Source organism: Sorghum bicolor, chromosome 2 (assembly GCF_000003195.3).
Source record: "Sorghum bicolor cultivar BTx623 chromosome 2, Sorghum_bicolor_NCBIv3, whole genome shotgun sequence".
Lineage (NCBI taxonomy): Eukaryota > Viridiplantae > Streptophyta > Magnoliopsida > Poales > Poaceae > Sorghum > Sorghum bicolor.
In genome coordinates, this window is record NC_012871.2 from 61,414,111 (window position 1) to 61,436,790 (window position 22,680).

General features: G+C 45.9%; 3 protein-coding genes across 3 annotated transcripts; 2 read left to right on the top strand and 1 right to left on the bottom strand.

Annotated features, from left to right (window-relative positions):
- Positions 5,257-6,962, top strand: LOC8081036 (aspartic proteinase nepenthesin-1). The gene has a single exon (XM_002460269.2). It carries the CDS (start codon positions 5,441-5,443, stop codon positions 6,773-6,775), a length of 1,335 nt encoding a protein of 444 aa, XP_002460314.1. The 5' UTR covers positions 5,257-5,440; the 3' UTR covers positions 6,776-6,962.
- On the top strand, positions 8,231-10,747 carry LOC8081037 (aspartic proteinase nepenthesin-1). Its single transcript, XM_002460270.2, has 3 exons — positions 8,231-8,356; positions 8,521-8,620; positions 8,714-10,747. Exon 3 carries the CDS (start codon positions 8,999-9,001, stop codon positions 10,367-10,369), a length of 1,371 nt encoding a protein of 456 aa, XP_002460315.1. The 5' UTR covers positions 8,231-8,356; positions 8,521-8,620; positions 8,714-8,998; the 3' UTR covers positions 10,370-10,747.
- On the bottom strand, positions 17,215-20,699 carry LOC8081038 (beta-1,3-galactosyltransferase 7). Its single transcript, XM_021452662.1, has 11 exons — positions 20,343-20,699; positions 20,093-20,192; positions 19,545-19,603; positions 19,239-19,429; positions 18,949-19,009; positions 18,745-18,817; positions 18,473-18,593; positions 18,288-18,375; positions 18,066-18,191; positions 17,858-17,967; positions 17,215-17,748 (listed from the first exon to the last, which is right to left on the bottom strand). The coding sequence occupies exons 1-11, from the start codon at positions 20,447-20,449 to the stop codon at positions 17,600-17,602; spliced, it is 1,185 nt and encodes a 394-aa protein (XP_021308337.1). The 5' UTR covers positions 20,450-20,699; the 3' UTR covers positions 17,215-17,599.

Here is a 22,680-nt window from a genome sequence, read left to right on the forward strand (position 1 = left end):
GTGAAAGGGGATCAACATGTTTCGTTCGTCCGTGTTCAGCTTAGAAACCCGCACATGGTTAGTTTTGGAGCAAGTTCCAGTCAGGCCTTGTTTAGTTCACCTTCACCCCAAAAACCAAAAAGTCACATCAAATTTTATGCCACATACATAGAGCATTAAATATAAACGAAAATAAAAACTAATTGCACACTTTATCTGTAAAATCGCGAGATAAATCTTTTAAGCCTACACTACTACAGAATTGATTTTGTGTGGCATTGCACTTTATTTAATGGAGGCGGTCTCAAAATCCAACCGCCTCGAAAAATCCTGGAAATGAAGGCAGACATCTTAAGACAACCGCCTAAAAAAATAGACTATTTTTGGAGATGGTCGTCTTAAGATCCCCGCCTCCGTAAATCCATTTATGTAGGCGGACACGGTATAAAACTTGCCTTCGGAAAAGGCCAAGGCGTAACAGGCCCAGTCGAGGCCCGATATCCGTCATCGATATAAATATAAGAAGTTAGGATTTGTTGCTTCACTTCTCCTCCCTCCGCAGCCACACTCCTCTTCCATCTCCCTCATCCCTCTCTCAGATCCACTGTCACTCTCTCTCTTTCTGGTCTGTGCTCCCTCTCCCTCTCCCTCTCGGCACTCTCGGTGCTAGGGCCACGCTCATGGTGGCGGTGGGCAGCGCCCTTAGAGTAGGGTCCGTGCTCGGTGCTCGGTGTGTGCGAGGATGGGGGTGGATCCAGCGGGAGGAGCTCGCTCCTTGGCAGCGGCAGCTCAGCTCGGTGGCCTTCCACACGCACCGGATCTCAGCGCCCCTCCTTCCCCTCATCGTGACGTTGGTGGTGCGTTGGATCCACCCAAAGCTTGGTGGATTTGGCAAGGATCGACGAGGAGAAGCCCACCTACCGCGAATCCGGCGAGGACGACCTCTCATAGTCGTGGATCCGACATGGACAACCTCCTTGACGGCAGTTTTCAGCGAGCTCTGGTTGCGGACCGACGAGGAGCAAGCTGCTGAAGATGGATCCGGCATGCTGCGGTGGCGGATCAATGAGGAGGAGCCTACCGGTGGCAGATTTGGACTCATCGGTGGGCTCGGAAATGGGCTCATTGGCCGACTCATGTTTTTTTTGTTTTTTCTATCGATTTACTGAGGCGGGCGTTTCTAACGTGCCTGCCTCCATAAACACATTAACCGAGGCGGTCAAGGGCAACTGTCTCCGTCATTCCGTCATTAACCATGGCCTTTCATTCGAGGCGGTTGGCCTTGCCCGCCTCAAAAACCAAAAATGCCCGTCTTGTAAAAGTTTTATGTAGTAGTGCTAGTTAGTATATGATTGAATAATAATTACTAAATAAAAACAAAAATATTACAACACCCAAAACTAAAAAAAAAAATAGAACTCAACAAGGCCTCAGTGCCGAGCCCTGAGAAACTACTATAGAAACAGTGTTTCTCGACACTCGTAATTTTGCATTTTCATCGGCCGGAGAAAACTATGGGCAGCATGTGAAGATGATTGGGGCCAGCTTATCAGGATATTGGCCGCCTATCTAAATAGGTACTCTCTCCATTGTACAATAACTGCAATACTCACCTATCGACTAGTCAGATGACTTTAACATTGCTCGAGTGTATAGAAAAGAATATTAGTATTTATGATACGTAATAAGTATAATTAGATTAATCATTAAATATATTTTCGTTACATATATAAATGTCGCTAATATTTTTTTAACGAATCTATCAAAACTTAAGCAAATTAAAGAGGAAGGAGGATTGGGTATCATCAACTTGGAATCTCAGAATCAAGCTCTGCTCATGAAATTCTTAGATAAATTTTTCAACAAAAAGGACATCCCCTCGGTTAATTTAGTTTGGGAAAAGCATTACAGAGGAGGAAGGCTTCCTGGAACTGTCAAGAAGGGATCCTTCTGGTGGAGGGATGTCATCAAACTTTTGCAGAAATACAAAGATATGGTATCAATCAAAGTAAACAATGGCTCCTCCTGTTTGTTCTGGCTTGACTCATGGGACTCTACCATCCTGAAGGATTCATATCCCCAAGCCTTCTCTTTTGCAAAGAACAAAAACATCTCTGTTTATAATGTCATGAATGCAGAAAATATTACTGAGTTGTTTCAACTTCCTCTGTCACAAATTACTTTTGACCAATGCTATGAGATTGAAACTAGGCTGAACTCTTTGCCTTGGGATCAAAATATTCAGGATCAGTGGAAGTTAGGTATGAGCTCCACATCAACTTTCAAATCTGCAACAGCCTATAAAGCTCTAATGGGGCACCAGACCATTGAACCAACTTTCAAGTGGACTTGGAAAAGCTTTTGCCAGCCCAAACACAAAGTTTTTTTCTGGTTGCTTCTTCACGACAGGCTGAACACAAGAAATATTCTGAGAAGGAAACAAATGCAGTTGCAATCCTTTAATTGTGAGATTTGTCTGAGTCATAGGGAAGAGACTTTGCTACATCTCTTTTGGGAGTGCCCCTTTGCCAAAGATTGCTGGGGGCTGTTCAATTTAGAAACTGTTGAGCAAGGATCCACAACTGCTAACATCCTGGCCTTAAAGAATCAGCTGAACTCCCAATTTTTCATGGTAATGATCATCCTCTTGTGCTGGACAATCTGGAAATCAAGAAATAATCTAATCTTCAACAACATTGATGTCAATCTTCAAAATTGCAAGGCCATCCTCGTCAAGGAAATTAGGCTCACTGCCTTACGAGTGAAGCAAAGCCAGGGAGCTAATTTTGAACAATGGTTGCAGCTTATCTTGTAAACCTTATGTGGACCTGCTCTATTTTTTTCTTTTTCTCTTTTGATGTTCCCTAGTTCTTTTTTTTTCTCCTGGCTTGTAACCTTACTGTCTTTTTTATTTAATTAATAAAATTTTCTGCAGGGGCTTCGGCCCCTTCAGTTTCATAAAAAAAAAACTTAAGCAAATTTGATCTATACGGATTCTATAGTGACACTTATCTTGGGACGGAGGGAGTATGTTTACGCATGCAGTTTCATCTCTTTGAAACTACAGTTAACTTATATCAATTCTCATTGTGTCCTTGTGACCTAGAATCTATATTCTGACTTTCAACTTTTAATCTTATTAGTTGTTATAAATTTTTTATCCACGTGTGTTAAGTTTAAACTCAAGTGTTTACTAAATCTTTAAAAATAACTTTTCATTTACACTTAATTACAAATGGATTATAGGTCCTAGAATACACTCTTAGGTACTACATTGACATAAACAGTTGTTTCAATCTAGACCACAATGCTATCAACGCTTTTAGAAAAAGAATGAGATACAAGATTAAGAATTGCCATGATATCACATTGAGTTTATTAGCGATGCATCAAGTTAAATAAGTTTGCAAGTGAACCATGATTTTTAAAATGTGATAGTCCTTAATTTACTTCCAAGCATAGATGTGCTTACAAGCTATGACCAACCGTGCTTATTTGAAAAAATAAAGAAGACCAATAGATTAAAAAATGTTATGTGACAATTACATTGACCCATGTGTCACCCAATGGATCAATATATTCTGCCCTATCGGCCTAGTTTAGATTTTGAGATCAGACCTCATGACCCGTTGACCATTCTTTTGTGTGCGGGAGACTTTCAGGTGAAAGCCATGCTCGGCTTCACACCGAGCTAGCAATAGGGACATCTTTGGTGCCACAGCTTTCATAGGAGGCATTACCATGAGGTCTTCTACCAGTGGCGGAGGTAGAAATATTTTTTACTGTGGCGGATTTATAAAGATCAAACATGTATAAGGTCGCACTCGATCATTTATCTAATATGCACATATGTATTGACGTATGAAACTATCAAGTATGTATTTTATCAAAATATTTAATGCTTGTATTCAATATTTTATACATGTTTTAGGTATGGCGGAGGCCAAGCCTTGCCAATTACTTGCCTCCACGACTATCTTCTACCTCCCAAGGTTTAGGTTGAAAAACCTTTGATCAATCGGTTGGCATTTGACGGTATTTGTGGATGTCGTTTTTCTCCTTGGAGGATTGTCATAGGGACCATCTCCATACCCAAGCGCTTTGTTCCTTGCGCCGTGCAAGGTGGCTTTGTAGGCAACTTATTTATGGTGGTTGTCGTGTTGTTACTTCCTCTGTGTGGGTGGTTTTCCTCTTTATATATATATATATACTTTTCTCTATTAATACATGTCTGGCAATTTTCTTGCATGAGGCTTTAAATTTAAAAAAATGTCCAAAAAAGGTTTGTAAGCAGTTTTATGCTCCGTATTGCCAATATGCATATGGGGGTAGCTTGGGTGCGCTGGGCCAGTGTCACTTGCTCTGCACGCCTGCGTCTCACTGAAACCGGCCCACGCACCCCGGATGTTTCCGTGCCCCACGCACGGTATCAGTGCCGTCCAGCGTCCACCCATGTATGCCAATCAAGTTGCGAGGTGCCTTGCGCTTCACTCCCGGGCTCCGATGTCCGAGAGCGAGCGGAGTAAACAAAAATCTGCGCGGAGATCGGGGAACAAACTCGATTCGCAGCTCCAGTGCACAGTGCTCAGTGCACATCTCGCGTGCGCCCCCCTGCTGGTTGCTGACTCCCATGGACGACGGAGCCGATCCCGGTGGCTCCCCGTTTCGTTTGCCGCAGCACATGGCAGCAGTGTGGCTCGACTGCTCCAGCCTTTGTCGAGCCGCTGCCATTGGTCCCGTGCCGTGCTTTATAGATTCATGGCCTGCCTTCCGCCCGCCTCTTCACTCTCTCTGTCTCTACTACTCTAGCTCGTGCATCTCAGCATGTCGTGCTAGAAATGCGATCAGAGAATGGAAATTCTCTAGCATACCATCAGTCCACTCTTATTGCAGTCGCAGACACTCGTTCTTTCGTGTCAGGAACGAATAGCTTCTTACCATGCAGAACTACTGTGTGCTATATGTAGTTCTTCAAGTGGTTCGAACTTCAAATAGTAAAGTTGTATGACTCTGACTCCCACTCCTGGGTTACTGGGCATAAACAAAGATCACGATTTCTAACTGGTGAAATGGGTACACAAACGCAGATCTCTAAGCCACCTACGGTAGTTAGCGTTCATGTTAAGGAACGCAGACAGAGCTGCTAGTAACAACAACTATGTATATTTTACAGCAACGCATCATTGCGACCTCGATTCGTGCCCATATATTCCTTAATTATTGCTACCTCCTCCATTCCATGGTCAAATGACCTAAACCAACTTCCACAAAGCAGAAGCAGGGACTCATGTTCTCAGGATCAGTGTCGATCGAGTAATGGAGTGACGATGCACACATCACACATGCATGGAGACGGTATTTATACAAGGACAAGGAGCCAAGAAGCCTTCGTGCTCACAGCATACCTTTCATGGTATATAGCTAGTGGCGTACTGCGCTCGCTACCACTCAACACTCCAAAATGCCGACACTTTCGGCGTTCTTGGTCCTCTTTCTCCCGCTGCTGCTTTCCGCGGCTGGTGCCACAGAGCTTACCGGTGGCGGCGGCGGCTTCGGCTTCAAGGCCACGCTGACGCACGTCGACGCGGACGCCGGGTACACGGAGGAGCAGCTGCTGGCCCGCGCGGTGCGCCGCAGCAGAGCCCGCGTGGCCACGCTGCAGTCGCTCGCGACGTTGGCGCCTGGGGACGCGATCACCGCGGCGCGCATCCTGGTGCTCGCCAGCGACGGTGAGTACCTGATGGAGATGGGGATCGGCACGCCGGCGCGGTTCTACTCGGCCATCCTCGACACCGGCAGCGACCTCATCTGGACGCAGTGCGCGCCGTGCCTGCTCTGCGTCGACCAGCCCACGCCCTACTTCGACCCGGCGAATTCGTCCACGTACAGGTCGCTCGGCTGCTCGGCCCCGGCCTGCAACGCCCTCTACTACCCGCTCTGCTACCAGAAAACATGCGTCTACCAGTACTTCTACGGCGACAGCGCCAGCACCGCCGGCGTCCTCGCCAACGAGACGTTCACGTTCGGTACCAACGACACCCGGGTCACCTTGCCCAGAATCTCTTTCGGGTGCGGCAACCTAAACGCCGGCTCGCTCGCCAACGGCTCCGGCATGGTCGGCTTCGGCCGGGGGTCTCTGTCGCTGGTCAGCCAGCTGGGCTCCCCCAGGTTCTCCTACTGCCTCACCTCGTTCCTGTCGCCGGTGCGCAGCCGGCTCTACTTCGGCGCGTACGCCACGCTGAACAGCACCAACGCGAGCACGGTGCAGTCCACGCCGTTCATCATCAACCCGGCGCTGCCGACCATGTACTTTCTGAACATGACGGGCATCAGCGTCGGCGGCAACCGGCTGCCCATCGACCCAGCAGTGTTGGCCATCAACGACACGGACGGCACGGGCGGGACCATCATCGACTCCGGCACGACGATCACATACCTCGCGGAGCCGGCGTACTACGCTGTCCGCGAGGCCTTCGTGCTGTATCTGAATAGTACGCTGCCCTTGCTGGACGTTACGGAGACGTCGGTTCTGGACACGTGCTTCCAGTGGCCGCCGCCGCCGCGCCAGTCGGTGACGCTGCCGCAGCTCGTGCTCCACTTCGACGGGGCGGACTGGGAGCTCCCTCTGCAGAACTACATGCTGGTGGATCCCAGCACGGGGGGCTTGTGCCTGGCCATGGCGACGTCCTCCGACGGCTCCATCATCGGCAGCTACCAGCACCAGAACTTCAACGTGCTCTACGACCTTGAGAACAGCCTCCTGTCCTTCGTCCCAGCACCGTGCAATCTAATGTAGCTGTAACTTGAGTTTTCATGTACGGTTATTATTTCGTTTCCGATCCGTCGCTATTTATGCACAGATGTGTTCTTAGGATTGGTGCATGGTAGGGCTTTTAACTATAGGTCGGTGATCTGTATCAGTAAAGCAGATTTGGTTCATGTATTGCTGTCTTCTCAACACATCTGATGATTAATAAGAAAATCATGTGTTTTTTTTTAAATTTTAGACGTGTTGTGGTGGATTCTACGGACCAGGGTTGGATCTTAGCACGTGTGCTTAGTGTTTTCAACAGATTCTTCTTCTTTAAGTGGTGAAGCAACATGCTCCCCTAGTCTCTCCAGGTGTACACATAAATTGCTACTAAAATATTTTTTTTTGAAAATAAATGCAATTAGAGTCTATTTTTATTCGTCTCGTCGCGTAGAACACGACGGTATCGTTCCTTTATGTTTAATAACTCTTTATAAATAAGTTGTGTTTTGATAACTCTTGAGTTTAAGCTTTTCACATAAGTTATATATTAAAAGTTAGTACGCATAAATTATTACTAGAAAAAAATCTTCGAAATATATACAAGTGGGATCTAGTTTTATTCATCTTATCGCGTAGAACACACTGGTGCAGATGGAATTAAAAATAAATGTACCATTCAAAAGTTATATTAAGTTAAAATAAATATTTTCTTTTTCTCTACATGCGTCAGCGCTGACATCAGCCTACGAGGGATGAGGGTGTGTGGAGCGGAGAACCCAAAAGATAACGAAGCACACCCGTACCGTTCAAAATAGGTAAAGATGAAATTAGTTTTTTTTTCTAAAAACAAAAATAAAAGTATGTCAGAAATTTAATTGTGAGGATCTATTTTAATGAACGTTCGCTATTTAGTCCGGTTCTCTCCCCTCCTCTTCGAGAGTGCTAGTGTTGACTGCTGGAGGCCTGTAGTGCTGCTCGGCGGCAAACCCGATAGCGTCGGTCAACATTAGACGGGCCGATGGCCCAATTGCGGAGTTCGTTTATGGACCGGCCCGAGTACAAGTGCTATGTCTTGTCTACTCGACTCAGCTCTGATCACTCGCGCTCTCGATCCATCCGGGTTCCGAACTTCCGATCATGACAAAGGGTCGCGCCGTCAAGCATCGGTAGCGACTCTTTTCGATCTTGTGTTCATGGTGAAGCAGGAACAACACGACTCTCGTGCACATACATACTTCTCGCATCATCAGCCAAAAAAGCAGGATGGGAAAGGGTCAGCTGGGACCGAAAGTGCAGGGCGGTCCACAGCTCTGCCGGCCCCTGGTCGACACACCTCCAAACTACGTGTGAAGCGGCACGTTTGCAGTCACGTTACCATCACACCAACCTTCATCCCCTTGTACTGGAGGCATATTTCTTTGGCAACCCGAAGCGCAGCTAGCTAGTGTGTGGTGCAGATGAAATTGGCTGGCATATATGGATCAGAATGCACTTTGCTTAGTGCTCATCCACTCACTCATACCCAATTAACCTGAAGATGCCATGTCCACTCATTTTACTCGAGCGAATGATCATCCCATGATTTGCCCCGCGCCAACGCCAGGGATCGGAATCGCCTCTCAGGTCAGGTGACAGTCACACCATCTTCTAATAGATCGCTTACACATACTCTTTTGGTTTTTTTCATTTACTTGCCGTGTTAATGAAATTAAGCATGCTTGGATTAGGTCTGAATTAGATCCGCACATATGTTGTATCGATGGCTAGAATATTTTGTCTCCCCACAGGAGCCCGGCAGCATATCTCGGGTCGGCCCTCTTTTCACCTGCAGCCACATACGTGCATTCTCCTCAAAATTCGGCGGTCACGTCAAGAGTTGTAGCCATGGTATAGTCCCTACTACTGTACTACTGTCCAGTGCCCTCGTGCAGCTGGTGAATTACAGGTCGCCAACTTTTCTCTTGATCTTGATCTTCGCAGCTCTGGGTGCCCCAAGAGCACTCGATCCCCGACTTATTCGGTGCCTAGACCACCGTCGGCAAACGAATTTTGTGAAGCTTTATGGTCAATCCTGCCCGTTGCTTTGGTTCCCAACTTGCCTCGATGCGTTTGCATCAAGACGGTGCAAGAATATATATTGTGTGCGATCCGTGTGTGCGGAATATAATCACCTCGCGCATATATAGTCACACCGATCTAGAGGAGCCATGGTGTGCAAGTGCAAGCAAGCTAATAGGGCATCATTAGAGAGAGCACAACAAAAACATGGAGCAAAGATTGGTAGTGCTGGTGCTTGCGATAGCGTCGTTGTACTACGCTTGCCCGGTGGCATCAGCAGCGTTCGTGGGGGACGACGACGTCCGTGTCGCGCTAAAGCATGTCGACGCAGGGAAGCAGCTGTCCAGGTCCGAGCTGATCCGGCGCGCCATGCAGCGGAGCAAGGCGAGGGCGGCCGCGCTCTCCGCGGTGAGGAACCGCGCCGCCAGCGCCCGCTTCTCTGGCAAGAACGACGATCAGCGAACGACGCCGCCGACCGGCGTGTCCGTGCGCCCGTCGGGGGACCTCGAGTACGTCGTCGACCTCGCCATCGGCACGCCCCCGCAGCCCGTCTCGGCGCTGCTCGACACCGGCAGCGACCTCATCTGGACGCAGTGCGCGCCGTGCGCCAGCTGCCTTGCGCAGCCGGACCCGCTGTTCGCGCCGGGGGAGTCGGCGTCGTACGAGCCCATGCGGTGCGCCGGGCAGCTCTGCTCCGACATTCTGCACCACGGCTGCGAGATGCCGGACACGTGCACCTACCGCTACAACTACGGCGACGGCACGATGACCATGGGCGTCTACGCCACGGAGCGCTTCACCTTCACGTCGTCGGGCGGCGATAGGCTCATGACCGTCCCGCTCGGTTTCGGCTGCGGCTCCATGAACGTCGGCAGCCTGAACAACGGCTCCGGCATCGTGGGCTTCGGCCGGAACCCGCTCTCGCTGGTGTCGCAGCTCTCCATCCGCCGCTTCTCCTACTGCCTCACGTCCTACGGCAGCGGCAGGAAGAGCACCCTCCTGTTCGGGTCCCTGTCCGGTGGAGTCTACGGCGACGCCACCGGCCCCGTGCAGACCACGCCGCTCCTCCAGAGCCTCCAGAACCCGACCTTCTACTACGTCCACCTCGCGGGCCTGACAGTCGGCGCCAGACGGCTGCGGATACCGGAGTCGGCGTTCGCGCTCCGGCCCGATGGATCGGGCGGCGTGATCGTCGACTCCGGCACCGCGCTCACGCTGCTACCGGGCGCGGTGCTCGCGGAGGTGGTGCGGGCGTTCCGCCAGCAGCTGAGGCTCCCGTTCGCGAACGGCGGCAACCCCGAAGACGGCGTGTGCTTCCTGGTGCCAGCGGCCTGGCGGCGCTCGTCGTCGACGTCACAGGTGCCGGTCCCAAGGATGGTGTTCCATTTCCAGGACGCGGACCTCGACCTGCCGCGGCGAAACTACGTCCTGGACGACCACAGGAAGGGCCGCCTGTGCCTCCTCCTGGCGGACTCCGGCGATGATGGCTCGACGATTGGCAACCTGGTGCAGCAGGACATGCGCGTGCTCTACGATTTGGAGGCAGAGACCTTGTCGTTCGCTCCGGCACAATGCTGACACGCGTATTATTAACCATGCAAATGCACGTCAAGCATACTGCGTCGCGCTTGTTCGCAACAAATAACAAGGGTTGTAATAAAGATCATGTTGTTTTAGATGAATAATGAATATGATCTGGTTCCAAGAAAAACGCAAGGGAAGGAGAAATGTGCTTTTTCTGCAATGAAAATGAAACAATAGCATATCTGTCCTTCAATAGGCTAGCTAGGACCCAGGAGCCTAGGACCGAAGTTTTGAAGTGGATTGGTGCCTTTCCCTTACGGCTCAGGCATGGATGACAGTCATGACTTTTCCTTTTTATTTCCACTCGTTCGTTTGTTTTATAAGTCATACTATTTCAGTCAACAATACTTTCGGCTATAGTTTTTCAACGAAGCGAATGGAGGTGTCTAATTTTTCAGTGCTGTTCAAACAACATGTAATTGTTGTTATTTGACTATAAAAAAATGCGGTATAAGCTATCATTTATAAGTTGTTCTTTTAATTATACTAATTGATTATCTAAGGTTGTTATCAGAAAATTCAGGCACCTAATATATAACAACTCCCTTTTATTCCTTGACACAACCTCCAACTATTATTGTTGCATCCGATTCATCAATTACTCAGAGCGCATAGAACACTCGAGTTGTACTATTGTTAGAGGGGTTGTACTGTTTGATTTAGAACCAATCACCAAGATGTGCTTGACAAGAATCTCTTGTGAGCTGAGCCAAATTCATGTTCTGAAGGATTCTAGCACACTAGTCCCACCGCCAGCCGCCAACGGTCACCAATTGGCTATGCCAATAGCTACATGCCGTCCAGGTCCCACTCATCAACCACGGTGAATGGTGGTCTAACCGTGCCTCTGGTCGGTCCAAACGTCGCCTACATAGAGAGCTTCGCAAAAACTAGCCCAACCACTTTTTGAATCTGGTGCGAGGTCTGGTGAACCACTGAACATGTTCAGTGGTATTTAGCCAAAACTAGCCCAAAAACATGCTCTTTAGAATCCTTGTTTGGTGGGCCAAGATTCGGTGCACACCGGACTCGCACGTGTCTGCTTCCATGCTCGGAGCCCATTGGTGATCCAGCTGGCCCTTGCCTGTAGCCACCAACCCATGGGCCATGGCCACCAGCACTGGCCGCCACATATAGGACATGTCCGGTGCGCCTAGCGGTCCCATCGCCAAGGCATGGGCACGAGACAAACAACCCAACAAGCCCTTCTCTTCATATTTTCAAATGTGTCAACTCCACCAAGTGTTTCACAACTTTGTGCATGTGAGTTAGCATTTTCACAAATATTTTGAAAGGTATTTTTTCACTTGCACCTCATCACATTACTAGGCGTAATGCATATGCAAATGAAATCGCACCTAATGGCTCTAGATAACCATACAACTTGAGAGCTCCCCTTTTACTCGTACAGTTATCTATCATAAACCCATCACTTTATTATGTCTTGACCAGCAAAACAAACACCCTATCTTGGCCTTCAAGCCTTAGGAAAGTTTGAGCCACGGTAGCATTCAAATTGATCAAGTACAGAGCCTACTGATCTAACCTCTAGAGGTGAAGCTCTAGTTGCATGAGTACTAAAATTATTTCAAAGTTTTAAAGGGTGAACTTAGTTCAAATTTGAATCATATATATATTTAGATTCTAACTAGGGAATGATAATTTAGGGCTTATCGAAACACATGCGCCTGTTTTCTATATGAAGTTTGAATCCAAAATAGGTTATGTATACTTCATATTCCACTTTAGGCTTATTTTAATAAAGCTTCAAAAAGTTTGAGTTGTTATTGGTAACTATATGTTTTGAGAAATTAGATATGTTACAAGACTTGTCAAACCATTCATGTTGCATCTCTGTTGAACCTCTCCTCAATGGGTAAAATCTGGGAGATATGTCACACCTTGATCTTTGTGAGATGTCCATTTAAAACCCCTTAAACTAGTTTCTTCTAATGTTTTTTCTTGTGTGCACTAGGGCTAGATGATCCTGGCCATTCGTGCTCCTACTATGGGTTGTGGGATCATGAGTAACATGACAAAGATAAGGCAATACTACAATAAAAGAAGATTAAAGACGAGGCACATCAATTTTGTCACTAGAGGTGGTTTGAAATGTAACAATTTCATCTATGCATGAAATGAGTTGTATGAAGGCACCTTTGTCTATTCTTATTATAGTTGTATTCTCTCTGATCTATAAACCAATAAGGCATTCTTGAGTTAATTTGCATACATTGATACACGTCCATTTTCCCGCCTTAAAATTTTAGGATTTTTTACTTGTGTCTGCTAGGGATATGTGGTTTTGGCTGCAACCCATTCCTACCACAAGTTAGAGGGATATTAAAAATGCGACAAAAAAGATAGGACACACCAGAGGATTATGAAACTAGAAGAAAGATGACAAAAGATAATTGCAATGATTTCGACCGCTAGAGTATAATCGTCAGACAAAAATAAGATATGGTTTGGTAACTAGAGACATTTTTTCTTTTGACTACAAGAGATAGTGAGACTATCATGAGGAAGACAAAATATAAGAAGTATCGGTTTCGACCGCTATAGGATTACGCGACTATGAAAAACGACAAAAGATAAAGATATCGTTCAGTGACTAGAGACATTATAAAGTTGCTATGTTCTCGGTTCCAACTGCTGTAGGTTTATGCAACTACCAGAAAAACGACAAAAGATAAGATGTTGTTCCGTGACTAGAGACATAAATAAATTGCTAAATCTCATATTTATGTAGAGAAAACGTGCAACACACAAAAATCCAACTCTAGTGTGTGCTTCTGTATATCAACGTCTACGCTCGTACTAGGTCTGCAGAAACAAAAAAGTTAAGTGCCGAGGTGGGCTGTTGCAACCAAGTACCTAAACCCAACAAACCTTGCATAACCCGAAAGCAATGGCAACGCTGTGGGCAGATTCGGGCAGCGGTAGGTGGGGGCCAACCTGGTTTCGGGCTGCTATGGTTCAAAATCACGTCAGGTCTTCTTTAGATGTTGCCGGATTCACCTAAATCTATATGTGTTGGAGTGGATTGGGGTAGAATTTAGTTTAAATTACACTCCAATCCACCCCAACACATATGGATTGATACGAATCCGACTACATCCAAACAAGGCCTCAGCGTTCACGTTTCCCTCACTTCGCCAGTTCACTGGCCGCCGCGTGCCGCCTATATCACTCCCCCCGTTCCCGTAGCCCTCGGGGCACTAGCGGAGCGAGATGGAGGGCGCCAAGTGCAGCGAGGCCGATGATCCCAGTTCCCAGCGTCCGCGAGCCGATGTCCGCCGCGTCCAGGCTCACTGATGACCTCGTCCTCCAGATCCTTTCGCGGCAGCCCGCCAGGTCGCTCCACCGCTCCAGGTGTGTCTCCCGCCACTGGGGCGACCTCATCTGCGACCCCGTGCACCGCACGAGGATGACCCAGACCCTGGCCGGTCGGCTTCGTGTACCTCGGCTGGAGCCACTACTACGACGACAAACAACGGCTGCTCTCTTCGCTTCACCAATGCGCGCGAGCCCGGGCGACGCGCGCGGCTTTATCGGCGGCGAGGCGGCAGCGACACCGCCACTGATCGACCCATCAGCGGAATTCTTCTGGTCCGAACGTTCGGACGAAAGCGCTCGTCCGATGATTCCCGCGCAGTGTTTTCCCGCCTGATTCCCACATGCAGACGTGAGCAGGACATGTGTGGTCCACGTACACACGTGACGATTCTTTAGGTAAGTACGTATATTTCCTTTTTTTTCTTTTTCTTCCCTTTTTCTTTCCTTTTTCTTTTTCTTTTTCTTTTCTTTTTTCTTACTTTATTTCCTTTACTTTTCACTCCTGCCTGTTTATTTTCTTTTGTTTTTGTTTCTTTTCTATTTTCTTGGTACTTTTTTTTTCTTTATTTTGTTTTTCTTTTCGTTTCTTTTCTTTTTCTTTTTTTTTCTTATTTCCTTTTTATAGCTTCAACTTATTTTTCTTTTCTTTTCCATTATTTTCTGATTATTTTTTACTTTCTTTTTTCAATTTATTTTTTACTTATTTTTTGTTTGGTGTGACCTTTCATTATTTTTTATTTTTTATTTTCTCTTTTGTCTTTAGGTTTTCTGCATATCTTTTTTTTTGTTGATTTTATCTTACTTAATTATGTTTTATATTTGATTTTTCTATTTTCTATGCTTATATAGTATAGATGTGATATTCTACTATGTTTTTTTATATCCACATGATTATAATATCATGTTCTGTGATATTTTTGTGATGTTTATGTAGTATACATGTGATGTTCTACGATATTTTATGTGATACTCATGTGTTACATGTTCTATTATATTTTGTTTATATTCATGTGGTATAGATGTGATGTTTTGTAATGTTTTTTGTGATGTTCGCATAGTACACATGTGATGTTCACATAATATATAATAATGTTCTATGATGTATTCTGTGATGTTCATGTAGTATAGATGCGTTGTTCTATTATGTTTCTTGTGATGTTCTATATTATATTGAGTGATGTTCACTTAGTTCGCATGTAATGTTCTATAATATATTTTAGAATGTTTGAAAAGTATCCATATAGTATTCTTTTAAATTTTCTCTACTACGTATTTTTATTTTTTTCCTTATGCTTTGCTCTGGATTTCATTGATCTCTATTTGTATTATGTATTTATTTTTTATTTATTTTTACGTATATTACAATACTAATTTTATGAACCTAAACTGAGAACATTTTTCTTACAAAGACGGAACATTATTTTTTGAACCTAGAACATTGTCTACTATTTGAAAAATATTGTTTTTATAAACCGAGAATATTTTCCATACGAAGACGGAATGTTCCTTAAATCTAGAACATTGTCTCTACTCAATAAAAAATGTTCTATCTTCATAAGAGAAATGCTCGTTAATAAATTTTTGTCTAAATATATTCATGTGGGAACTTGTTTCGAAGGATTTATTTTAAGAAATCTGATGGTGAAATCGAAATTTAATTTGGATATTTAGTTTTGGAGTTATGACTTTTTTTAGTTTGTTGGAAGTATATGTGCATGCGTGAGCTAAGCTGTTGAGTGAGGTGGATTATGCGTCAGGTGTCAGCAGTGAGTTAGACTGTTGATTGAGGTGGATTGTGCGTCAGGTGTCAGCATCAATTCTTCACACGCACAAAAAGTTGAAGAACAGTTGAGGCAGGCCCAGCTCAATAATTCAGAGTGGACGGTAGCATGCGACTCGGCGGGAAACAGTCTCCAAACTCGACGAGAAAATTACCGGTCGGTACGAACGGCCAGACCGCAAGAGCCCCCACCCATCAGTAGTATTTTCGATCAGCCCTCTGGTTCCCTCCCGGATTCGACCAACGCATGTTCCACATCCAATGCTCCCTCGTCGTGTGGCGCGGTCAACTTCAACAGTTGAAGTTCAACTACACCGTGGTCTTGTTTAGTTCCGAAAAGTGAAAAGTTTTCGGTACTATAGCAATTTCGTTTGTTTGTGATAAATATTATCCAATTATGGACTAACTATGATCAGTAGATTCGTCTCGTGATTTACAGCTAAACTGTGTAATTAGTTTTTGTTTTCGTCTATATTTAATGTTTCATGCATGTGATATAAGATTCGATATAACGATGAATCTTAAAAACTTTTTGGTTTTCAGAGTGAACTAAACGAGGCCCGTACCGTGCCGGACTCCCCGACGCGCTCGGACCTGGCGGCGGCGTTGTGCACGACCGCGCGCCTCGCGTTCGACCCTTCGTCCCCGAGCTCCCTCCGCCTACCGCATCTTCCATGGTGTGGATCTATATATACTCGTCGGAGACGGGGGCCTGGACCTGCAGGAAGTGCGGGTGGGCGGATGACGTGTCATGTGCTCCTTTGTTCACGTCCAGTCGTGCTTAGTTCACGTCTGCCGTGCGCGTTCTTAGGGCAGATCGAGTCGTGCTAAGTTCACGTCGTGTTGTCATGTGCTCCTTTGTTCACCGCGCGTACGTCCTGGATCAAGGCGAGCATGGGATGGCATGCTTCGTTTGGGGATCGTGGCGTGAAGGCCTACAAATAAAGGAGAGAAAAAACCACCCGAAAAGCTTCGGACTTTGTTTTTGTGCAACACAAATTCGTCTTGCAGTTTTCCGCTCCTCTAGGCTCGGGCCGTCGTGCGCGCAAAAAAAAAAAAAAAAAAAAAAAAAAAACGTGTCCTCATGATGTTCCCGTGACCGTGAGTTGCAGGCAGTGTTCCCGCCAAAATTTTGCATCAGAGCGGGAGCCGTCCGTCTAGAACTCCAAGAGCCCGAGACCTACGGGCGAGCAATTGCGCCAAGTTGGGCCAGTGGGCTATGGACTGTCACAGACCAAAGTGGCCCAATGAGGCCCACATAACGTAAGCTGAAGAGGACGAGCCCACGTTCCCGCTGATGCCGAGAGCATACCGATTGCCGTCGGATCTTGGTCGATCGGGAATTCGGGATGGTGTTCATGTCTGTTGCACTGTTACGGCCTTGTAGCAACTTGTCGTTCATTTCAGGTTTGTTGTTACTCTACTTGTCTAGGCTGCACTCAGATCCATAGCTGCGTGTGTGTGTCTCTATCTGTTCACGTCGAATCATACAAGCTGGTTTCACAGTATCCAAGTACTAAATTCCATACACTTTGTTACTAGTACTCTTGTTTTGTCCACTGATATATAATCATGTCTATTTTGTCCCGACTTGTGCAATTTTTTTTTTTCAGGAAGCGTTAGGCATTAATGTTGTGCATGCTGTTTCCACTAACACCCTGAAACTGATCGTGACTTAGTGAGTATCGAAGAAATAATGATGCTCAAACTTCTCTGATCCTGATCAAATCAAAGTCATCGAGTATATTCTAAGAGGAGACGAATGGACTAATAACTGAATGTATTCGTGTTTCTGCACAGATGACTGAAAAAACATGTATACTCACCCCACATGAGCCCTGTATGGCTGTATCACCTATTTCTCAAAAAAGAAAAAAGAAAAAAATGACGTGCTCCAGTAGCTTCTTCCTGTATCAGACATGCATGCCTCCCTTCTCTGAACTTCCTTTGTGCATACCAACGCGAGTCTCTTCTAGGAACACAAGGCAGCTATGGCCTGCACACACAAACGTGTGTGTGTGTGTTTTCTTTGTATATATACACCCAAACAATGGAGCCTCGTGATCATTCCCTCTTCATCCTGAAAGCCCTTAACATCATCTTTGTCAGAACGAGGCACTCCAAATTGCATCCTCCCCTTCGCTGCATCTCGAGTGCACGTATTTTAGCCTCTCAACTGGATTGCAGACCCCACTACACTGCCAGTCAAACGACGCAACACAAACGTTCCCGGCTTGTGCTTTCCACTCACAATCTGAAAGGAAATTTCAGAGAGCAAAGATTGGTCAGAACTTAGAAGTGCCACAGTGACTTCCATATTCAGGAAATGGTGCTGTTATACAGAGGGTGCTGAAGATACAGACCTGGAGGTGTGCCACAGCACATGTCCCTGTCGTCGATGTGCTCCACATCTAGGCCGATAAACCATGCGCCGAGAGACACATCTTCATTCGCGTATTTATGCAATATGGGCCTGGGCGATACGATGAACATACATAGCTGCATCAGCTGCCACTCAAGAAAAAGAAGACAATTTTGTCTGAGTGAGCACAAACCGTGCTCCGATCTTACTGGTTGATCGAGATGTAGGTGGCAAGATCCTTGGAGATGGCATAGAGCTGCCCTGTGGCATGTCTAAAGTACTTGTTCCCGTCTTCTCCGAACTTCCAGAACTCAGGCTCATGGTATTTTGCATTCCTGATGAGAAAACCATCAGTGAAGTGGAATGTTAGTGTTTAGAGAATTCAATGTATTGGAACTTCAATTTTCTAGGCTGTTTTTCAGAAGAATTACTTGTCAGAAAGGACCGGTCCCGACTTCATACAACCAATATACACCCGTGGTTTCAATTTATGCCGACCAAGGGTTGCGATGAGCATCCCTGCACATTTTACACCAGTTAATAAATAATAAATAGACCTCTCCACTATCGTCGGTGATTTTAGAGGTGTATATACTAATAGTCTAAAGAGTAATACCTAGGTTTAGGTGAACATCGTCGTCCACCTTGACATAGAAATCTGCATCCCATAAGGCCACAGCAGTGGAGAAGAATATCTTGGTCTTTGCAGATAGCTTGTGGTACCCTTCAACATGATCCTGTAATCATGTACAGTTGTATCAGAACAATGTTTAACACAGATGACAGTCCATCAATCAGCGGCAGAACAAAGATTTGGAAGTTTGTGCTTCAACGGAATGGACAAAACACTGGTAAAGTTATATAGTTAGTGAAGATCATCATTCATACCAGCCTAAGAAAGTCGTGATGCATTTCATCCTCTGCGTCTATAGCTTTATCAAGGACGTTGTTTGATGTAGCACTGCAACGCATAAAAACCAGTTTTTTTTTACCTCAGTAAATGCATAAACTATTGAATATGTACAGCTTCTTAAATACACGTTGTAACGTATTCGCAAACGTTAAACTGAAAGACAATACAGCTAAGCATACCTATGTCCTATCGTAAATCGGATGATGATTCCCTTGTCCTCCAGTTTCTTGAGTTTCTCACCTAATATAAACAGCAGGTCAGTATGCAAGAGACAGCAAGCAGAATAAACTAGAAATAGCAACCAGCCCTAATGAAAATTTCCTGCGGCATTGGATCTTTAAAAAAAATACAGAGAGAATCCTTCATCATTTCCTCTAGCTAAGAGCCTAGGAACAATTAACACAATAAACAATCTCTAACCAGCATCATCAGTAGGAAAAAAATTCAAGTCGCAGTGCACAACGCGAACCTTGAGGCATCCAAGTCTCCCTCACAGAATCCCGACGCTTCCTGCTACTGAAGGCGGTGTTGACCCCAATCACTACAAACGCCTTTCTCCTCTGCTTACTTATGCCGCCTGTACTTTCCCCAAGAAGCTCATTGCTGCTGCGCTTTGCTGCCAGCTCCATCTGTAGTGTGTCAATTGACTTTTCTAAGGATCTGAAAACAAAATGATATTATGATACTCAAATTAGCCCCGAATTGACAGTCCGAGAGACACTGATAGACGAGAAACAGTTTCTATGAACATTCTTCAAGATAGACGCTGACTTACTGTATAGCCTCATGAGTCTTCGACACCTCCCCCATAATGTCACTATCTTCAGCTGGTTTCTGAAACCAAGAAAGGGAGATTATACAATCAGTTAACAGAATTGTTACTCCTTGGAAGGATTACCGAAGAATTTGAGGGCACACGGTTTGGAAATCCATGTAAAAGAACATACTTGACCTTGAACATACTATTGCGAAAACGTAAAGCAAGCTTTTCAAGCGGTGCCAAAAACTACAGTGGGTACTTTATTAGTGCATAAATGGTACATATTCATTTCCTCGTGTTCCCTAAACCGCCATAGTCTTTAATCTAAGTTTTCCTACCTGATAAATACTGCCATAGTTCATAAACAAGATATAAATACAATTTTTTCGAGAGAACAAGATGTAAGTATAATGCCTGTAGCAATGTCAAATTCAACAATGTGAAGTAGCAAGCTGATTAAGGTTCAGGGATTTGTAGTGCAGAACAAAAAAGGATAATAAACAAAAGAAGTTTCCAAAAAAAAAAAAAAAACAGAAAAAGTTTTAGGGGTTAGGCAGGCCTACCGGCTTTGCAACAAAATCTTCAGAAAGGCTCTGCAGCTCCCTGTCGCGCTCGTGCCACCGGCTCTGCACCACGACCGGGCTCGGCACCGATCCACCAAACCTGCCACGGAAACCATCGCCGCCGCAGAAGGCAGCAGAACCCGTAAGCCTTGCAGCACGCGGTGACACGCACAGAAGAGAAGACACAACTCCCCGGGCATGGCTCTCCAACAAAGAAGCAAGAAGAACCGAAACCAATCTATTGACTCACAGGTCCGTGACGAGCATGCCGAGGAAGAAGCTGAGGAAGCAGAGGATCAGTATCCGGCGCGAGAGCATCCTCCTTTCCGAGGCGGGGCCGCCGTTCTTGGGCTTCATCTCCGATGGCTCCGCCTCTGCTCCGTCGCCGCCGTGGTCCGTGTCTATCCTGGGACTCGTGCTATGCCTATGCGTTTTCGTGAGCCACACCGTGGGCGGAGCAAGGGGAGGGCGACCCCCGGCTTTATGCAGGTCCGACGTAACCGAAGCAGAGGAGGGGAGGGAAACACCAAGAGGGAGAGGGAGAGGGAGACGACGACTAGTTTAATGGTGGACTCGGAGCAAATGCTACGTTCACGGCGAAAGGGTGGGAACGCTGTTTTTCTAGACGGAGACATATGGTGGGGAACGGGGATGTGCCTGCCTCTGGTTTAGAGGAAGGCTGTTACGGGGCTCCATTTTCTTTTTTTTTTCTCTTAAATCTTAAAATACTTAACTGCATCATCAGTTACTTCAAAATCAGTTTGCCTTTTAAGGCACATGGAGGAACTATTGATCAAGTCACACGTGGTACTAAATTTGTTTTTCAATCCTAATGTAGAAGGGATTCTTTTAACTGTAGGGAGGAAAGTTAATAGGATTTTATAATATAGATGTCATTTGACAACTTTATGTTTTCTGAATGAGATTCATAAAACCTTAAAAAGCAAGTTAGTAATACTATCCGAAGGGTTCAGAATTTGAAGAAAAGCCACCGTGCGCCAATAACCGAGGCCTAAAAAAGTGGCATCATTTTTGGGCGCCGGCCTGCCGCGTTGGCACCGGCACGGCGAGTTCCGTATCACTTCCGGTTCCGGGTCCGCGAGGGACGCGGCACGGGACACGTGAGAATTGGCTGCCTGTCCCTCTCAGACGGGAACGGGACGCGCCATCGAGGGCGCCGCCGGCGACGGCAAGGTGCGCCAGAGTTTTGCTGGAACTGGAAGGGGCAAGAGGGGCACGTTACGTTCTCGTAGATTCACACCGTACTACGCGACTCTCGCCGGGGAATCCACGTACGTACCGTGACCCACCGTGCCACCGTGTCAGTTAGCAGCCTGAGTCGGACCATTTGCCTGAGATCCCTAGGTTGCGTTGCAGTAGTTGTGTGACCCAAACGCGATTACTTGAATCGAGCCGTGGACCGACGTCTCTCTCACCGCCATCAGTGCCCCCTAGAGAAATGGCTGCAGATACGACCGGTAATTCCAAAGCATGTGTTGGTGTTGCCCCGGTCTAACGCTGCACGCTTCCGGGGAAAGCGACGAAGCTGAACCAGGCAACCAGCGCCGCGAACAACGCGCCACACGCCAACGGAATATTGTTACTTTCGACGGAACGGCAATACGGCATCGGCGGCTCTGCATGCCTTTTAACTAAAACTCCTACGTTCCCATCGACCGGAACATATTATTACATATGGATTAAGAAGCTCTCAGGGGCAACACTGGTCATCGGAGCATGGCCTTTGTTTTTGTGATCGTGCGCAGCCGGCAATGGGGGCCCTACACCGTCTTCAACAAACACATAAAGAAAAAAAAAAAACTGGAACGCCGGCAGTTCAGAAGTGGCGTTCTCCAACTTTTGAAGCAAAAAAATGGTGTTTTCAATACGTGCTTCCATCGCTGGACACTGGCTTCGATGCCTCCAAAAAACTAGTGTTTTCTGCTTCGATGCCTCCAAGACCGTATACCAATCATCAGCGGCAACGATGAATCGGGACTGTTTGGATCACCGGACTAAAATTTAGTCCGTCTCTTTTAGTTTTTGTTAGACTATGATTAGTGGCAACGATGAATCGGGCTTTCTTCTAATGAATTCTACTCATCAATTCGTCTCTTTTAGTTTTTGTTAGACTATGACTAGTGTAGTTTAGACCTTCTATTTAGGCCTTTCTCAGTTCTTAATTTTTTTTTATTTTGACTTTTGAGTACTGTAACACTTTCGTTTTTATTTGATAATTATTGTCCAATCATGGACTAACTAGGCTCAAAAAATTTATCTCACGATTTACAAGTAAACTGTACAATTAGTTTTTATTTTCGTCTATATTTAATGTCTCATGCATATGCCTGTGACGGAGTTTCGTTTTTATATGATAATTATTGTCCAATCATGGACTAACTAGGCTCAAAAGATTTATCTCACGATTTACAAGCAAACTGTACAATTAGTTTTTATTTTCATCTATATTTAATGTCTCATGCATATGCCTGTGACGGAGTTTCGTTTTTATTTGATAATTATTGTCCAATCATGGACTAACTAGGCTCAAAAGATTTATCTCACGATTTACAAGCAAACTGTACAAT

Coding starts and splice junctions, on each gene's coding strand:
- LOC8081036 (XM_002460269.2), top strand. CDS start 5,441: ATGCCGACACTTTCGGCGTTCTTGGTCCTCTTTCTCCCGCTGCTGCTT.
- LOC8081037 (XM_002460270.2), top strand. CDS start 8,999: ATGGAGCAAAGATTGGTAGTGCTGGTGCTTGCGATAGCGTCGTTGTAC.
- LOC8081038 (XM_021452662.1), bottom strand. CDS start 20,449: ATGAAGCCCAAGAACGGCGGCCCCGCCTCGGAAAGGAGGATGCTCTCG. Junction 19,430..19,544: donor AAGACTCATGAGGCTATACA/GTAAGTCAGCGT, acceptor TTTTGTTTTCAG/ATCCTTAGAAAAGTCAATTG. Junction 18,192..18,287: donor GGACCGGTCCTTTCTGACAA/GTAATTCTTCTG, acceptor TTTTCTCATCAG/GAATGCAAAATACCATGAGC.